Consider the following 18,914-nt stretch of genomic DNA (forward strand, 5'->3'; position numbering starts at 1 on the left):
ATCGCTCTGCCCTCAGAGGACAGATGTATGGAGCAGCGTATTGCGGGTAGTATTTATTTATGTAAAGCAAAGGCTGAGATGTAGGAGCGGAGAGAAGGCGAGCCCGTGTTTGTCAGTTTGGATAATCGCGTCGGCCTGCTGAAACATTGCGGTTTGAATGGCTGCTCATGTCGTTAACAGGCCACGGTGTGCCGTAAATCTCTTTTGCATGTCTGGAAACCAGAGGGCCCTCTGTCTGCAAAAATCTGAATCGGGAACAGTTCATCCTATCAACAGTCACGCTGCGGAAAATATGTAAACTGTTTCAGGGTCAGCGCTAAGGTGCGGAGCGTGTCGAAACCGAACCACTTGACCTCAGTGACATCGTTCTTCCTTCCGGTCATTACTGAAGCGTTCTTTGTCATTTAGACTTAGGAAGTGAGATCGGTGTCTGCCATCTCTTGCATGATAAATATCAGCATTTTTTTTTTATTCTGCATGCGCGTGTGTGTGTGTGAGTGCAAATAGACGCACTTATAACAGTACCTCTCTGTGATCTGATGATTTTTAACTGTAGGTTTCACAATTATTTGGACAATTTGAACCATTACATATTTTTAATTTTGCCACTGTGCCAAATCTTTTTATGGTTTAAACATCCTCACGCTACGCAGTTACTTTTTTTTTTTTTTAATTGTGCTTTTTGTGCACTGCAATTGTGACAAGCTATCTTCATTGTAAATAATAGGCCTTGTTTGCTCTGCAAGTAAACCTAAAAATTGGATATTACAATTGCATTGTACAGTCTACAAATTATAGGTCTTTAAAGTCCACTTCATTGTTGATATGTTACCGAAGCAAAGAAAGGATGTGAGTTTGTCATAGCATCATACAGTATGCCTCAAACTTGTGCACGTCACGGCTAATGTCCACTGCTAAATCCCTTACTCGTGCAGTCTTTTTTTACCGCGTCTGTTTCCTGCTTCACACAGTGGAAATGATGCTTATGTTCACACCTGACAGATTTCTGACAAAAGCTGTTTCTGGGAGGCGGGGGTAAAGTGAGTGTGTTTCCGCATTAGCCTAAACCGTAGCGTTTGCGCTCGGCTCTGCTGGAGGAGACCCGTGTGAGCGATAGCGACAGCCGCTGCAACCTCGCATCCCGCCACACCGCCGTCCCCCCCCCCCGTCCCCCCCTCTCCTGGTAATTACCGTCTCCCCGGGTGGTCCGTTCTCACGTGTGCACCGTGCCTCTGAGTGCGCTCAGTCCCCCAAACCTGTGCGCGCGCTGCCTGTCTTCTCCTGGGAGATAAAAAAAAATGCTGCCCCACTACAATACCCCCCTAACACACACACACACACACACACACATACAAACAACTAACTTTCTTTAAAAATATCTGTCACCTCCTCTTTCGCCTACCCACTCAGCCCTAAGGGTGGGGAGGGTGGGGGGCGGGGGGGGTATTTGGATTTTAAATAGAGTGAAGCAGATAAATTCATCGGCAAATCCTTTTTGGATTATTTTTTTGACGTGCTCATTTTTCATCAAGAGCGACCATGTGGTTGGTTTTACGCCCACCTCCCCCCCCCCTTCCCCCTTCTCTCTTTAAATTGTCTCTGTAAACATTTCTTTTTCTGCAGGTGTTGGGACTCCTAGGTGATTTAAGTGGCAGTGTTGTTGATGTGAAAGACATCAGGTATACACAGAAGCACTGAAAAATTAGGGCCAAGATTCACGACAATATGCTGCTCATTATGCCAGAGATATGGGCTGGAGCTTACTTTATGGAGCCCGATATGCATATTCATAAGCACTCCTGATGAGAGAGATGGGAGGCTTCGTGAACCCCATGTGCAGCCAATCAATGGGTCGTACTCAGTACCAGTAAAAAAGACTGTGCCGTCTGAGGAAAAACACTTACGATTCCTTCAAATCAGTGACTCACAGAGAATACATGATAAATCCACCAAGGTTTGGGACTCAGGAAGCCTTGTATTCCATCGCAAATAAGGTCTGTATCAACTGCTAAACCGCCTTAAGGCTGTTGTATGGGTTTTGGTCTGTGTCACACTCCGTCACAGACTGTTAATTGCCTCAAGTGGCTCTGAATGGGCATGAAGGTTGCTTTGAGTGTGACGTTGGGCAAACGAATGGGGGGAATTGACTGGGTCAATATATAAGCTACACACTGTACTGTGCGGTTCAGCTGTGAGCAGCGGTGCCACTTCTCCCTTTCCCTGTTAGCGCGGGACGGCTAATGATTGGATTTTGATCATTCTGGCGGAGAAGGATGGCTTTCTCATTAGAAACAGGAGTGGTATAAATCTCCCATTGATTGCCGTAATAATCCCGAGCTCTGGCTGGAGTGGAGGGGCGGCGCCTGCGCCGGGAAGCCGCCGCGGAGGCTAAGACGAGTCAGACACAATCGCCGTTTAATCAATAATATCGAGTGCGCCCGCTCCTGCGACGCGGTCCGATTCAAGCGTGAACGCGGTCGCTGGAAAGAGCCGCGGCGGCGGAGTTATCGCACGTCTTCCCGCCCTTCGCTTACGGATCAGAGATGAAACGGACTGTCATAAATACCTCAGCTTAAAAAAAAATAAATACCCAAGATGCACTTTCTGGCTGATGGCCTGTTTGGAAAATATGACATTGTTGTTCAGACATGAGAGAGTTACATTCCATGCGTCGGGCTGCCCTGGAGAGTACACTGCGTCCTGACTCCGTCTGTCTGAACCAATCCAAAGACCAAAAGTCCAAGTAAATCTCAATGCCCACAAGGCCCCAATCACCCTTCATTATTGTAATTGCTTGCCAAACGATGGTAGACTGTGTCATTCTGCTTCTGATGTAAAGCTGCCGTTGAATTGCAGCTGCTTTACCCGTGAGCTATGCTGAGAGAGAGCTGTGTTGGGCGGATTAGAGTTGAGATCAGTGCATTGTTAGCTGAACCTGAAGACTAGGGGTGCACATTGTTCAGGTTTGTTTTTTGCTTGTGTGCTAGAATTAAAACCACCTTGCATTAAAATAAAGCCTCGTTTTGTTTTACATTTGACTGAACTTCCCTGGATGAAGACGTTGAGAGAGACAGATAGATGCATGAGCGAGAATGAGAGATATAAAGAGCAAAATAAGGAACGAGTGGAAGGACTGAAAGAAAGCGAGAATGGAAGCGACAGACCCCGAGTACACGGAAGATGAAGCGGAGAGAGGGACGGAGAGGAGATGAACAGTGACTTTGACGCAGAGAGGAGGAGAAGAAGGAGAGAGAGGGAGAGATTGAAGGCGACAGGGTTGGTGAGAGGGGCAGGATGTGGGAGAGGGAGCTGGGCCACCAGCAGGGACGGCGTGTGTCTCAGCGGCTCGCTTCCTCTCCGCGTTTCTACAGGTAACAGCAGCTGTTGTGACTGATTGCGTGCTGAACTGTTCACCCCCCGTCCCCGAAACCAACCAATTAAAGCTGGCAAAATAAAAACTACAACTTATACCTATTATCTGCGCAGGGGTCTACCGCAATCCACCCCCTATCTTCCACTACCCCCTCCCGCAATTCTGACATCTCTTTTGCAGTTATTTTAAACACAGGGCTCATTTGGTTTTCAAAACCAATCCACTGTTGTGAATGATAATCACACTGAGTGTGTGCCCCTTTCTCCTTCTGTGTCCCCCAGCTGCACCCTTCTTGCCCTGTTCTCCTTCTCTGTGCTCCCGCATCACACCCTCTGCCATTGCCTTCTGCTCCTTACTTTACCCTGCCCCTGTTGTCCTTACTACCATGCCTCTAATTTACCTTGACCGGCTAATGTGATTCTCCAGGATGGCATGCACACACACACACACACACACACACATGGAAGTCACACACATATCACACACATATGCACCCATGAATCATGCACACACATGCATTTAAACACACACACACACACACACGTCACACACATAACACACATATATGCACTCATGAATCTGCACACACATGCATTTAAACACACGCACACACAGCCCTTCTGAATGTGTTCTAGTTTGTTGGATTATTTTCTGTGGTGACAGTTTTTATCCCTCCCACACAACCAGCCTCAAATCTGGTGAGTTCTGGAATTTTTCTGATATCTGATATTTTTAAAGCCAATTTTGTTTATAATTATAACAATTAAAAATTGCATTTAAAACAATCATCGCAATAACCATAATAAAACCACCGCCATCATAATCAAAACAGCGTGTCATTATATCGAAACAAAGAGAATTGCGATCTCACGGGATGCGTTTGCATTTCCCATTATCACTCTTAAGGTCTCTCAGGTAACACTTCCAGGCTTCTGTTTGTCACCTGTAACGGAGAAAAGGAATAAAACACCTTTGAATCTGTGTGGCGCGGCAGATGTGCTGTTGTACGAGTGGTTTAAATGCTTCCCGGAGGTCTCCCGCCGGTCCGTCCTGTGAGAGTGCTGTGGACTGTAGGCCATGCACCAGCTGAGCAGAGTTAATCCACACTGCCAGCAGGCTGTGAAGCCCGGAGAGGTGCTCCATGGAGGGGTCCCCCGAGGGGGGGAAGGGGGCCTCATTGGCCATGCTCAGGAAACAGGAATCCAAATGAAAATAAATGTTACTGCTCTGCCTCCAATACTCCATAGTGCAATCTCTTTCCCTCACTCCCTCCCCCTCTCTCTCCCCCCCCCCCTCTCTCCCCTCCCTCTTTTTCAAATTATAGTTCAGTATGCTTTATTGGCCAGAAATATATTCTGTCAACATTACCATAGCTTGTCAACATTACTGGAGCCTGGCACAGTTTGTGCGGAAACAAATGTAAACATTTACACCAATATTGTAGTTGTAATAATTTCAATAATTGGAAAACAAAATTCAATTTCATTGTAGAAAAAAAGAGAAATGTAACGCTCTTTGCTTTAGTCATTGCCGGATGGTTGCTCAGTGCCCCACAGACTGTGACAGGCTGAGCTGTGCTGTGCTGTGAGTGGGGCTGTTTGTTACCACCCTAACAGGACCTGCAGTTTTTCATCATTTGCCAGAGGAAAATAAGTTGTTACAGAGAGAATTGTCAATTACAGAATATCTCCTCGAAAATGCTCTCCATATTGTCGAATATTGCTGGGAATATGGGAATAAGTCCTCCTGTGCAGCTCTTCTTACTGTGACCACGGACGTGATCTTCTTGGGGACTCTGCGTAATAAGATGGCAGTTCAGCCCCCCTCTGCATTATGGTTTCATTGTTCATTCTTCAGTGTTTGGTTGTTTTTTGTTACTCGCGTTGTTGCCTGGTTAACAGTGCAGGTCTGGGAATGGCCTAAATTGGGTTATTGAGTTAGTGAGATTCAGTCACGGCTGACAAACGGCAGTGTGTTCAGGATTTATCACTGAATCCTTCCATTTTAGTATGCCTTTGGGAGGAAACCAGAATTTTAGCACACTTTTCAATGTGTTTATAATGAAGAGAACCCTAATTGTGCACCTCATGCATTTTTTGTTTTTGCGCTGTTTTTATTTTATTTGATTTTTTAAAGATATTACTGCAAGAATCAACATGCAGTAGTTTCAGATGGATTCCTGTCCAATTTCATTCAGTATTGCTGACTGAGTGGACCCCAAACGCAGCGTCTGTGCACTGCAGTGGACTGAAGTGCCCTGTGAAAAAGCCTGGATTAAATTCTAATTGCTGTACTTTTCTTTTATTAGATATAATGCTGCGGAAGCCTTTTCTTTTAATGTGTCTACTGCCAAATAAAATGACCTGAAGTGGTTATTGTCAGACTATGGTAAAAAAAAAAATATATGTATCTTTGTGCTGTGTTGCCTAGAGTCAATTTGCTTCTATTTTGTTCAGCCTATTTAAGTTACTATGTCTTTGCTTTGTAATTTCCTCTGATGTGACAAATTTTGTCACTCTCTGTGTCTGGAATACCAGTGAATCTATGATGATTCTGATATCACTAAGACTGAACTTGTGTTTCCTTCCATAGAATAGCTCTGTTGTTTCAGTTACTTATCGTTACCATTGAAACATTTCAAACTGTTCCATGGGTGTCAGCTCAGGCCTTCCAGACACCAGAAGATGGAGTTCCACCTACCATCTACTATCCTTTCCTGCTGCATACATACTTGTGTTTGTCAGTTGAGGATATGGCTTGTCAGAGAGTGGAGGAGACTAAGGATGATCGGCATGGGATAAATCATTTCTGCCGTGGACAACAAAGAAGATTGTAACCACTGTATATTCAGAATTCACTGCCAGGGCCCAGTTCTTACAGTATTTTTCTTTCAGATCCAGGTTCTTCAGCAGGTCCTGTTCTGAGGTTGACAGCAGGACTAGGCCATCCATATGAATAAAATAAAAAAGAAACACTACTTGGTGTAATGCAGGCAGATCTCACTACTGCTAACTTTTTCATTTAAATATGAAGCAGCTCTGAACTCACAGCCTGTGTCACACATTGACCTTGAGTTAAGGACTGTCCTTTTAATGCTAATTCACATTGTGCATTTTCATTCTTTCTTTCTGTAAAGAGAGATTTTATTTGGCAGTATTTATTTTCACATCTATAATTCAATTAAGAAAATATATGTGGACAAGACAGATATAGAAAACTAGCAAATGCTGCAGTACCGCCTATATCAGATCTTGCAGAAAAGGGAGAGTTTACATACTTAGGCGACTGTGATCTTTGGCATAATGAGATTATATGTCTGATTTAAGCTCTGTTTGCTTGATCATGTTCTGGTCATATGCATTTTATTTATGTTTATGTTCTGCTTCCATTTTTGTGCTGTTTATCTTTGTCTCAGTCACAGTACCTCAGTTTCTTGTGCTTTTTGAGTCAAGGGATGCAACTGTGAAGCACGAGAATAAATGAGCAGTTAGAAATGAGGGTGTCTCAGTACTCATGCAACAGCACTCCTGATACTTTAACCGGGTGTTCGAGTCATGAATTATCAAGCGCATGAATCCTGAGAAGGGCTATTTGGTGTCTGTGATGTCTCTGCCTAACGTAGACATGACCTTTTGTGCCAGACCGGACCACACCTGCCCATTCACAGGGCCTTGCCTTTGTCGCCTGGCAACTATTGTCAACATGACTGTCTGTTCGCTTGGCCGATTTGCAAGTGTTTGTTGTCGGTTACACAGCGGCACGATGGGGTTACAGGCGCTGAATAGGGGGGTACGCGCTACGTGTGGCAGAGTAGCATTGCTGCCAAAAATGGGGTGTGGGACAGAAGTCAAGGAGTTCCTGAATTTTACAATGTCAAGGCACTCACTCTACCACACTCACTGGATATTTAACAAACACCCATGCTAAAGAAAAGAAAATAATGCAACAACAAATACACAAAAACTGCTTAGACTTTTTTGGTATTAGCTTTTGATGCCTATGAAGAATTATGAGTTCAAGGCTTGTGAGTTATCCCTCACATTCAGATTAGCTGGAGGGGAGTAGGACAAGGCAGACTCTAATAAGTGAGCACTCTCAAACCCTCTTCAGTCTGATAATCAGTGTGGAAGCACTGAAATGGCAGCCGTAGTCACAACTTGCCACTAAATTATCTTCAGATTGATAATCATAGAAATAGAGGTGGTATGTTTTGAGAAGAAAACGTCTCCACGTTTATGATTAAATCTGAAGATGAAAGCCATGGTGGGTGGAGGGGGGGGAATGGGGGGAGGAAAAAAGGGGGATCGGGATGGAAGTGTTTGTCCCCATTGGAGAACTAGTATGGAGAAAGCCTTAGATATCCTGGTCTCCATTGGCCCTCCAGCTCAGTGACATTAAGACTAAATACCAGTAAACAAACAATCAAAGCGACGGAAACGGTAATTAGTTTAATTACGCTGCGGTTGTAATACGTATCATTATGCATCATTAATTTCGACCTTACAGTTGACTTAATGAAGCTTTGTCAGGCAAGAGCTCTCTGTAAATATCATTTCCAGTTTTTTTATTATTATTATTTTCAGGGAGAGAATTTCATGAGACAATTAACAGTGCCATGTCTTGATTACAAGAATTAAAGATTGTGTAAATTAGCTGTTAAACTCCTAAACCCCCAGACACCTCTACTTATACACTTAGCAACAAAGCAGTCTCATATGCTTATCAACATAAAACTCTCACAAATAATGAATATATGTTTAGCTGCTAATAATTCATAGGGCTCTATTTTATTTAAGAAGGAATATACACCCCTCAATGATGAGAATACTGTGTTAATTGTAATTATCTGGGTGGAGTTGGTCAGGGTTGACTGTGTGTCTCTGTGTTAATTGTAATTATCTGGGTGGAGTTGGTCGGGGTTGACTGTGTGTCTCTGTGTTAATTGTAATTATCTGGGTGGAGTTGGTCCGGGTTGACTGTGTGTCTCTGTGTTAATTGTAATTATCTGGGTGGAGTTGGTCAGGGTTGACTGTGTGTCTCTGTGTTAATTGTAATTATCTGGGTGGAGTTGGTCAGGGTTGACTGTGTGTCTCTGTGTTAATTGTAATTATCTGGGTGGAGTTGGTCCGGGTTGACTGTGTGTCTCTGTGTTAATTGTAATTATCTGGGTGGAGTTGGTCGGGGTTGACTGTGTGTCTCTGTGTTAATTGTAATTATCTGGGTGGAGTTGGTCGGGGTTGACTGTGTGTCTCTGTGTTAATTGTAATTATCTGGGTGGAGTTGCTCAGACTGTGTGTCTCTGTGTTAACGTAAGCGTGGGCTGGCGTTGGTGGTTGAGGGGCTCGGTTTTTCCGGGGAGTGGTGGACGTGCAGCTGTGTTAGCTTTCCTGGGCTACTGTCAGGGACGTGGTTCTCCTTTTCACGCTGGCCCTTTTCCGTGCTCATGAGCGACTTCTGTTCCCGACCTCAGCTTTCCGCCTTCTCCTCACTTTCTCTCACTGTTTTGTCTTGTCCTCACTCCTCTCCCTCTTCTGAGTGGGCAAATGGGTGTTTATTTACTTGTGTGTGTGTGTGTGTGTGTGTGTGTGTGTGTGTGTGTGTACAGTCTGTGTGTGGGTATGTGTGAAGCTGTGCTGTGTTAACACACTGACATAACAATGAACCGGTCAGAACAGACAGGAGACACCTCCAATCAATGGCACCCTGCCCCCACCAGCCAAAGTTATTAAGTGAGTGCCGTAGCCGGTTTGGATCAAGCTGAATGAGTTTATAAGGCAGTATCGCTTTAGGTTGAGAGCGTCTTCCCCTGCCTCTCTCCCTCTCTCTCTTTCTCTCTCTCTGCCTCTCTCGCTACATCGCGTGTCTTCCTTTTCTCACTCTTTGCTTTTTTCTCGCACGCGAATGGTAGGCCAGATCCACACGAAACCAGTTTTCACTGCAGTTACCAGCGCGATTGTCAAGTGCTCTGAGGTTCCGATGGAATAAAGATAAATTAGTGGGGAGAGCCATTCTTTTTCCTCCTGCGTCTTGTTCTTCGAAACAGAATCTCGGGAGCTGAACTGAGGCTTCAGGGGGAGACAAGGTCACAAAGTTTAGGAGTCTCATCTAAACTAGCTGCTAAAAGCAGTTGGGACTGCTGCCTTTGTTGAGAGATTTGTGGTGAGGATCGGTGTGTTGCAGTCAATCAGAATCCTCTCATTAAAATTGAGCTGACAGCAACGTCATGCTCCTGTTCGCTTTTAATTTTCCCGGATAAGGGGGATCGTGAGAGAAAACCCGGGGGTTTGGGGTTTGCGGCTGTATTTTTTGGAGGGCAGAGGGGACACTCATGAGAGAGAGCAAAAAAAAAAAACCCCATGCGTCTGGTTGTTCATCTCTGCAGTTGCGGAGAGATGGATGATACCGGTCAGTGTTATCAAGCAAGACAGCTGTGAATGAATGCGCGCTCGTTAGCGTGCGTGAGGAATCTGGTGGGTGCGCGGTCGCAGAGAGGGGCGAGGAGCCCAGCGCGTCTGTGAGCTGGATGTTCAAAGCGCCCAGGAGTGGTGATTCATTCTATCAAACGCATCCACTTCAAACGCCCCCCCACCCTCCTCCAAGCCCTTCTCATGCTGTCTCCTATACTGCTGATCAAAGAGACTCAGCTTTGTTCCCTGATCTTCCTGACAAAACAACTTGTACCCCGCTGCCCCAGAAATGCAGCCAACGCGAGACTGGGAGATAAAGCTCCAGCTTTCCACCTTTCCTTTCTTTTCACCTGCGTCTAATAATTAATAAAAGCAACTTAAAACTCAGTGACAAGATTAACACACAAGCGTGCTCACATATCCTCTTGCACAGAGAAATGCTAACCCTGTAATCCGGACATGCCAGAGTGCGGACACAGATAGCGTATGTAAGCACACACACGCACACATTGCCAGCTTCGTTTAAATACTTTTTTAATACAAAAGGTGTGTCATGATTGATGCCTATTAGAGGAGCATTGAGGTCAGAGGTTGAAGGTCAAAGAGCTGACATTCTGATGCAGTTTCAGCTCACTGCCTTCTAGATCATGCCCTCCCCTCCCTCTTCCTCCACAGAAAACACCAACCTGCCTCCTCAGTTCAACAACTATTTCTTCCAGAACTTCTTGCTGATCTATGAGGACACCGCAGTCGGTGAGTACTGGACTCTTTTGGTTTCTTTGCGTACGGATGTTTTCTTAGGCTTTCCCTTCGTCTGATCCGGTCTGGTTTTGTGGCTCCATGTGTCAGTGTGTCTCTGTGTAAGAGCGTCAGTGCTTCAGGTTCTCTGTGTTTCAGAGCTTCGGTCTTTATGTGTTGAAATGTCAAAAGACTCAGCAGCTAGGAAGGAAAGCTGTGGCCATTTTATCCAGGCTATTTATCTATTTACACATTTGGTGTGGTTTTGTGGTTCTGATGATTGACAGGGTAATTTGCAGAGGGTTGGGTTTTCACTTTTCACTTTGCCATATCAGGAAGCCTCTATTAAATATATATATATATATATATATATATATGTGTGTGTGTGTAGGGGTGACCAGATATAAGCCTTTTTTGAACCATCGCTTTCCACCCATCCCTCTCTCTTTCAATTTTGTCTTTCGTCTGTGGGTAGATCATCCTGTCTTTCATCTGTGGGCCATATTTCACTCATGTCCTCCATCTCTCTGACGGCTGGGTTTGGTAGCCACGGTCAGACTAGAGATGAGCAAGCCCTGTGGCCTCTTTTTTTGCGCATCCCCCTTGTTTGCGACATCTTCGCCGTGGTCAACCCCACCCCTTCGTGAAGCACGATTGGGCCTGGAGTCTGCTGCTGGAGTGATGTCATCTCTGATCGCTCGATCTCCGCAGCCAGGACGGCGGACGCGGTGCGAGACGTGACCGGTTTGTCTCGATTATTGTTTATCGGGTCGGCAGATGTCCTCGTCTGGGAGCGTTTCCTGTGCATCGGTGCACGGCCGAGCAGCTCGTGCGAGCAGAGACCTACCTGTCACAGCGAGCTGCGAGGTCCGAGAGGGAGAGAGAGAGAACGAATGAGAGACAGGGTGGGAGGGAGAGACACAGAGAGAGAGAGAGAGAGTGAGAGATGGAAAGAGGGTACCATGACCCTGGCACTGCTAGAGCAATACTGCCAGACCTGGGCACTGACACTGAACAGTAAATCTGGACTAGAGTTATGGCCTTCCAGAACAGAAAAAAGTGGCATCGGGCAGGTGAAGATGTGATAGGCAGGTAGTACAGAGGGAGGAGCTTCTTAGCTTTCAGAACATCTTCTCCTTTTTCGGCTGTGGCGTCCTCAGCTGTGCATGGAGTCTCAGTGATCAAGCCACTCTTTCCACTCCACAGAGGGAGCATATCTTTCTGCTCTGCTCGCTACTTGGTTATCTGCATAAGTTTATAAAGTTGCATAAATTATAAAGTTCTTTAACGTACAACTGGCAAGAAGTCTTGCAAGGGGGACATTTTCAAAGGGTTCTCAAAAGTGCATACAAAAGTACAAAAGTATTTTCTCACTAATCATTGAGAGCATTTCAGCAAGACGAAGCCAGGCCACATACCGGCTGTCTGTGATCTTAGACCAGACAAAGACAGTATTTATAGTTTGGCACACATGCTCCATGACCAGAAGACGCACTCCCTCGATTGTCCTCCAAGGTTCAGGCTTAGTGCTCTTTCCGTGAGAAGCGCTTCTGTCTCCAGCCTCCGTCACCATCATCAGGTTTCCGTCCCACACCTTGTCCCAGCTCCCGCCGGCTGGTGTCGGCTGTCCTGCCGGGTTCTGGGTGTGGCGCCTGTCTTGCTGAGTCAGAGCAATGGCGCAAGAGGACAGCATTCGTGCGTGAGCTGCGTGATTGGCCGAGGCACTCCTGGCTTTTGCCACGGCTGTGCTTACACCCCCCCCCCCCAGAGAATGGCTCAGCTTACGGTTCTGTTGAGTGTGTCTGAGCCGGGGGGGGTATTTGGCAGCAGCAGCTCCCATTCCGGGCCCCATGATGCCCTGCTTACGGGCGTCGGGATGCAGGATGTTCGGGGGAGAGGCGGGAGACTCCTCCGGGGGCGCTCCTTTGATCGCTCAGCAGAAGAATCGGCCGGGCGGCGGCGGCGGCTGTAATGTAGCGCACTCCTCTGTCCCCTCCCTGCTCTGTGCATCTGTTTGTGCCCGTCACGTCCATAAAACACAGGAACACCGCGTCCTCAGCAGCCCACTACACATGCAGGGCAGACCCCTACTGATTATACCCCCCCCCCCCCCAGCCACCACAAAAAATGCTCCGTGTGCATGTTTTAAATTGGATGAAAATTTCCTTCCCCATAAAATAACATAAATGATCAGCCTTGATTTTTTTTTCCTCGAAAATAATAAAACTGAATAGCATTCTAAGACATATACCCTAACCGTTCAGAAATGTTCTTGGAGTTAAAAAAATGTGGAGGTAGAGTTTGGAGGTAGGGAGGTGGTGTTCAGGTCATGTTTAGTGGTTTATATAGTGGTCATTGTCCAGGAGTTCATTATGTCAGACAATATTTCATGAAGTTTAGAGGCTCGCTATTATGGAATGCTCTTGGGTTACCTTTGTGAAAACTTCCCTTCCTTATCAGTTTTGGAGTACCATCTGAATAAACTCTTGTTAAATTATCCATCTATGTCAAAGTGTCAAAGGGTAAACAGGTTTTTTTTGTTTTGTTTTGTGTTTTCAGTTCCAGCCGGCTGCTACACTTTAATGAATTCTGTTTAATTTAGTTATGCTCGGGGGACTCTATTATTGGCCCTAACTGAGGTTTTCTCTCTGCCTGTGCTTTTTTGTGTCCAGATAAATTGCACAAATACTGCCCTTTAATTTGTATTTTAATTTACGAAAAAATTGGTTCAATTCTGGTTCAACGTATTTATAAATGTACGAAACTAAAACCTAACCATTTATGTGCATCCAAAAGGTAATCACATGTTGCACTATATTTGACTAGAGAGCTGATTTAACACTGAAAATCTTTTTGTGTATATACTGTATGCCTGTGTGTACATGTGTGTGTGTGTGTGTGTGGGTGTGTTTACACACTTGTGTTTGTGTGCATGTATGTGACATGAATGTTTGATTATACATAAAAACCTGTTTGGACTCCTGGGTCATGTGCTTCGTGTTAAGTTGCTGTTAATTGTATTCTTTGTTGGAGGAAATGTGATGTGTAATTAACTAATGTGCAGCCCTTGATTAATTATTCTCATTTCTTAATCCACTTTGCTCAGATCTGATGGATTGAATTATACTTTGGCTGGTAATTAAGCAGAACACTTCACAGAGCATTTATGCGTTGTGGTTTTTGCATTCTGTTCAGCAAGCACCTTCCCTACTGTGTAGGTGCATCATGATTCCTTTATGATGGCTGATTTTATTAAACAATTATATGTTTCCTTCTGAAATTTCCTTTGCAAGTCCCTCATCAGCATACAGCATTTGTGATGACAGAATGGAAAAAGGCAATATCCTACTCACATTTTCAGAATCTGATTGACACAACTGAGGTTCTACTTCTTGACCTGGTGCTACCTTATGGTTTTGCTGAATTTGAAACATTCTTGTATAAGATTAGTAATGATAGATTCAGTTTGGTTATACATTTATATTTTTACTCTGTACGACCTTGATAAAGCATATAATTTCATGCTCACAAAGATTTAACAAATGAAGGGAGTTTGCACCTACACTTGATGCATACTGTGTCCTTTTTTTCCCAAAAGCTGTACACAGAGTAAGACTGTGAATAATTCAAGATTATGATGATGAGATCTGCATTGCCATTGTCCCTAAATGTACAGTGTGTCTACACCTCAGAAAGGCCAAAGGGCATTTGAATTGGGGTACGTAATAGAGAGATTCATCTAAGAGTGTCACTTAAAGGGTGTGTAATTTAAGGTTAGTGGTATCAGTAGCAGCAAAGTACTGCTGAGGCCTGTACGCATTAATGGGCCGTCCAGATTTACTCTCTCTCGCCCCTGCTACACTAAACAACCCGCACTTTTAATTAGTTCACTGCTTTGCTAATTCAATAATAATTAAGGAGAGGAAGTTGCCCAGGGGAGAGGCTTATGAAACCCTAGCCTTAAGTGCACTGATAATGTCTGTGTACCTAAGACTTATTTTCAGCCCCTGGCTATGCTCTGTAATTATGATGTCGTTATATTTTCATCTTCAGTGCCCAAACCACCACCCCCCCTTCTAGTGGAGTGGTAATGGCAGTTGGGACCTGTTACACGTATGCTCACAGTGTGGGTCAGTGATTATTGGGGTCAATGAGGGCTATTACACTTGAAGCCCTTGTTAATGTTTTAGTCCCTTGCTCAGTTTATTTTAAGGACGGCAGACTTGCTGGCATATCGGTGATCTTACAGTAGCACTGAGGAGGTCAGCTAATTCAGTAGATAAAATTCAGAAATGTACACAAGTAGTACAGATGTAGTGTCAGTTTGTAGTCACGTCCTTATGGTTGTTGTTAAGGTCGGAAACATTCGCTGAATAGTGAATACACTGTTAATAATCTCTACCAAAGATGTTATAGAGCACCACAGCAGTGGCATGTTTCTGCTGATCATGTGTGTGTCTCGTATGACATGAGGCACTGGTTTGGCCATACAGACTTCCGAGAATCAGATGCAAACATCCAGGTGAAAAAGAGATATTTGTTTCAGAGTAGTGTCACACTTAATAATTCACGTAGACTTTATAATGTGCATTTTCAGATCCCCGAGAACACTTTTCGTACATTGCTCAATTTAAATTCAGGAATTTCCTTCTTGTTCTACAGTGAACCCTTTGAAAATGTTTCTTGACATGTCTGTGGAAAAGAAGGACTAAAAACCCCTTCCTTGCTTGTTATTCATTCTCATCGTGTGCATCTGGGCATGTGACTTTTCCAAGGTAACTCACGATTCTTCTCTCCTGAATCACTGTTATATGCTGCTTTTGGTTTGTGTGTCTGGCATGTGACCAGGGCATGGGTCGCGCGCACACACACACACACACACACACACACACACACAAACATGCACACACGCATGAACACAGACGTGCACGCACGCACAGACATACGCATGGATAAACACGGACACACACGCGTCTGCGCGCGCACACACACACACACACACACATACACTGGTGAACAGACAGCTTTTTGTTTTCCTCTCTGTTTATGTTTTAAGAGAGGGCGCATTGGGAATTTGTCAAACGGCTGCCCCGTTTATCCAGCAGTCAGAAAGCCTAATGGCTCCCCTGTAATTTTATTTATTTATTTACCAGTCTTTTCAGCAGATGTCTCGTGTTATTGGTTTGCATTGGCCTATCGGCTGGAATGAAAGTTAAACTGTTCGTGGCATGTTTGATGGCCTCTACTTTTGTGTCTGTGTTTATTTATTTATATGTTTATGTTGCCGGGGGCGCTGAAGTGTTGGCTGTGCGTGGCTCTGCCATCCCTGCAATCCACGTGCCTTACGTGACCCCCCCAAGTGTAACCCCCTCTGCTGCTCACCCTGTCATCCCCTCAGTGAGGGGGCAGGTGTAATGGTGAGGGAGCTGGGCTTGTAACTCAAAGGTCAGGGGGTTGCTTCCCAGCTGAGACCCTGCTGTTGTGCTCTTTAGCGAATTAATTAACCTAAATCTATATGAACGGCTTTTTAAAAAGTATATATATTTTTAAATCACAAGAGCAACGCAAATACAGTAAATGGGACAGGCAACCCAACTTTATCTGCACTGATGAATAATCCCTGTGGGTATACCATATATAATTGCCTGTTGTGTAAAATAAATAATATTATCATAGTATTCACACTCGGGTGTGTGTTTCCCAAGGTAATTAATCTTCTGTGTTTTTACTCAGTTTATAATTCCAAATAAGATTTATTTACGGTATTCTTTGCCTGGAAAGAGCATAGATCGGTACTTCAGTCCTCCAAAGTACTTATATCCTTGTGCCACTTCTGTTTGCACTTCTAACCCCCGACTGAGCTGTGCAGTTACGGCACTAATGGACTGCGCAGGCAGACCGCAGAAACCAAGCTGACTGCAGGAGCCAATCATGTGCGATGATGAGGAGGATGTCTCACTGACTGAAACTCTCCCGTGCTGCGGCCAATTACGCGCCTCCCTGTAGGACGGCCAGCCACAGTACTTTGGATTCGGTTGGGGTTAGGAATTTAGGAGAAGTATTAAATGGACCTGTGAGTTATATAGCGCATGCCTACGGTCGGATATCGCGTGTCTGTCCAGCCTGGACGCGCCATTGGCGATCAGTGTTTATGTGTTTCACTCTACTCATTTTAGTGCTTCACATCGTGTCCATGTTTTCACAAAACACAGCTGTTCCTCCTGTTGTCCTGATACCCACCCAAGCCCACCATATCTCTCATCTGCATGGGATGTTTTATCACCCTCTCTCTCTCTCTCCCTCTCTCTCTCTGTCGCTCGCTCACTCTCTCTCTCTCTCTATTTACTCTTTTAGAAAGATGGTTTCAAGGGTAGGGGGAAAGTTTTCCCTTGAAATCTTTGGACCTAGTGTAAAGTAAGGAAGTCTGCGCATGGTTTGTTGCTGGCCAGACTGGCAGTTTGGAAAATAAGAAAGAATTATTGTGAAAGAAAGAATGCATTTATGTACACAAGTTGACTTGTACCTAATGGTGTTTCCATCCACCATCCATTCATCGGTTATCTATACCCACTTATCCTGGGCAGCGTCCTGGGGGGGGTGCTGGGGCCTATCCCAGCATGCATTGGGCGAGAGGCAGGAATAAACCCTGGTCAGGCCACCAATCTATTAACGGTGTTTTTAAAATTCTAAAAATGTTTCTCTCTCTCTCTCATTCTCTCTCACTCTCTCTCTCCCTGGAAATAATGGTTTATACGGTTCAGTGGTGTCTGCAAACAGGCCATTCATCACCGTTACTCAACGCATGGTTTCCAGGCAGTTACGGTGCATTGCATCACGGTGGATTTTATATTTGCTCGCTTGAGTGCAGAAGTTCATCTCCACCTTGCCAATGTCCACCCAGGAGAACTTACCGGAGCACTCTCATAGCCTTTACCTTTCATCCTACACATGTCACATATTACCTCTGTCACGTATTTTTTATTCCTTTCCACTACCTGCATCTCTCAGCGTAAATGTACATGTGTCCGCATATGCGCTAATGTGGCTAACCTGGTAGCGCCACCTTCTGTATTGTAGGCTTCACATACCCCTGAATAGCCCAAAAAGGATATTTCTTTTTCAGAACCTGTAGCTTTACAAAAACCCTTCAGGAGAACAGCGCGATAATGACCTTAAATTGCACCAGTAAAAAAATAAATAAATAAAATAAACAAGTGTGGTTCAGTAAATTGGCTTTTCAAAATCTGTTAAATGACATCTCTGATGGTTGAGCATGGCCAATTCCTCCCTGACCTGAAAACATAAAATATTTTTGGAGTTTTTCTGAGAAAGAAATGCACACAGAGTGAGAAAAGTGCTCTGGAAGGACAAGTACGTGCAAACAGTGGATATAGAAACATAAGAAAGGAACTGAGAAATTGCTGTCTGGCTAGGAGTTGTTTTGCTGGTATTTCTTTCTTTTAACGATCATTTTCTTCCACGAGTCTCTGCTCTAAATTCTGTGAAATTCAGCATCAACTAAATATAAAATGATAAATATATTATTTGAACAGTATAAGTACTGTGTATATTTTACATGTTTCTATTAATTAATAAGAAAACTAAATGCAATACATGTATACTATATAAACATGTGTACCCTAATGATCCAGATGACAACCTTATAATTTAAGGGTACATTTTGGGCCCAATAAAATCACAAAAATACATTTAAATTATGTTTCCACAATGTATTTTTAAAAATATAAAGTATGTCGATACCCTTTCTAATTAATGTCTTTGACTACTTCAGTCGCACCCAATGCTAATAGATGCATAAAATGGCTGAATGGAAGCACATTTCGGCAGCAATGCTCCAACATCTAGTGCAAAGGCCAGAAGTGTGGAGGTTGTTATAGCAGAAAAGGGTGGACCAACTCCATATCAATGGCCATAATTTTGGATGAGATGTTGGTCAGGTGTCCACATACTTTTGAACCTATACTTTATTTTATGGCACAATAGGCCCTGCAATGCTCTTTCTCTAGGTGCGTGTACGGTACACCCATTGTGGAGCTCAATGATAAGGATAACTCCTGGGTATGTGTGGTCTGTCACTTTACAGCAGTGGTAACCAACCATTTTCCTGGAGATCTACCATCCTGTCAGTTTTCATTTCCACCCTAATTTGGCTCACCTGACTCTACTAATTAGCAGCACAACAAGATGTCTAGCTGTTCAAAGAGATGTGCTCTGTTAGGGTTGGAATAAATGGAATGGAACCTACACGATGGTAGAACTCCAGGAACATTGTTGGTTTCCACTGCTCCACAACGTCATAGAGAGAAGTGAGATTCTGGTTCCCTGTTATCTGGATTTCAGTCCAGTTCAAGTGATTAATATGCACAACATGCAAA

At 44.4% G+C, this 18,914-nt stretch overlaps 1 protein-coding gene across 1 annotated transcript in view; it reads left to right on the top strand.

The window, feature by feature from the left end:
- Window positions 1–10,427: 10,427 nt before the first annotated feature.
- Window positions 10,428–18,914, top strand: part of cdh23 (cadherin-related 23) — a 159,815-nt gene continuing 151,328 nt past the window's right edge. Inside the window, exon 1 of the mRNA XM_064318147.1 lies at window positions 10,428–10,533. Within this exon, the coding sequence (XP_064174217.1) occupies window positions 10,428–10,533 (106 nt within the window). The remainder of the gene's footprint in view (window positions 10,534–18,914) is intronic.

Source organism: Anguilla rostrata, chromosome 18 (genome assembly GCF_018555375.3).
Source record: "Anguilla rostrata isolate EN2019 chromosome 18, ASM1855537v3, whole genome shotgun sequence".
Classification (NCBI taxonomy): Eukaryota; Metazoa; Chordata; class Actinopteri; order Anguilliformes; family Anguillidae; genus Anguilla; species Anguilla rostrata.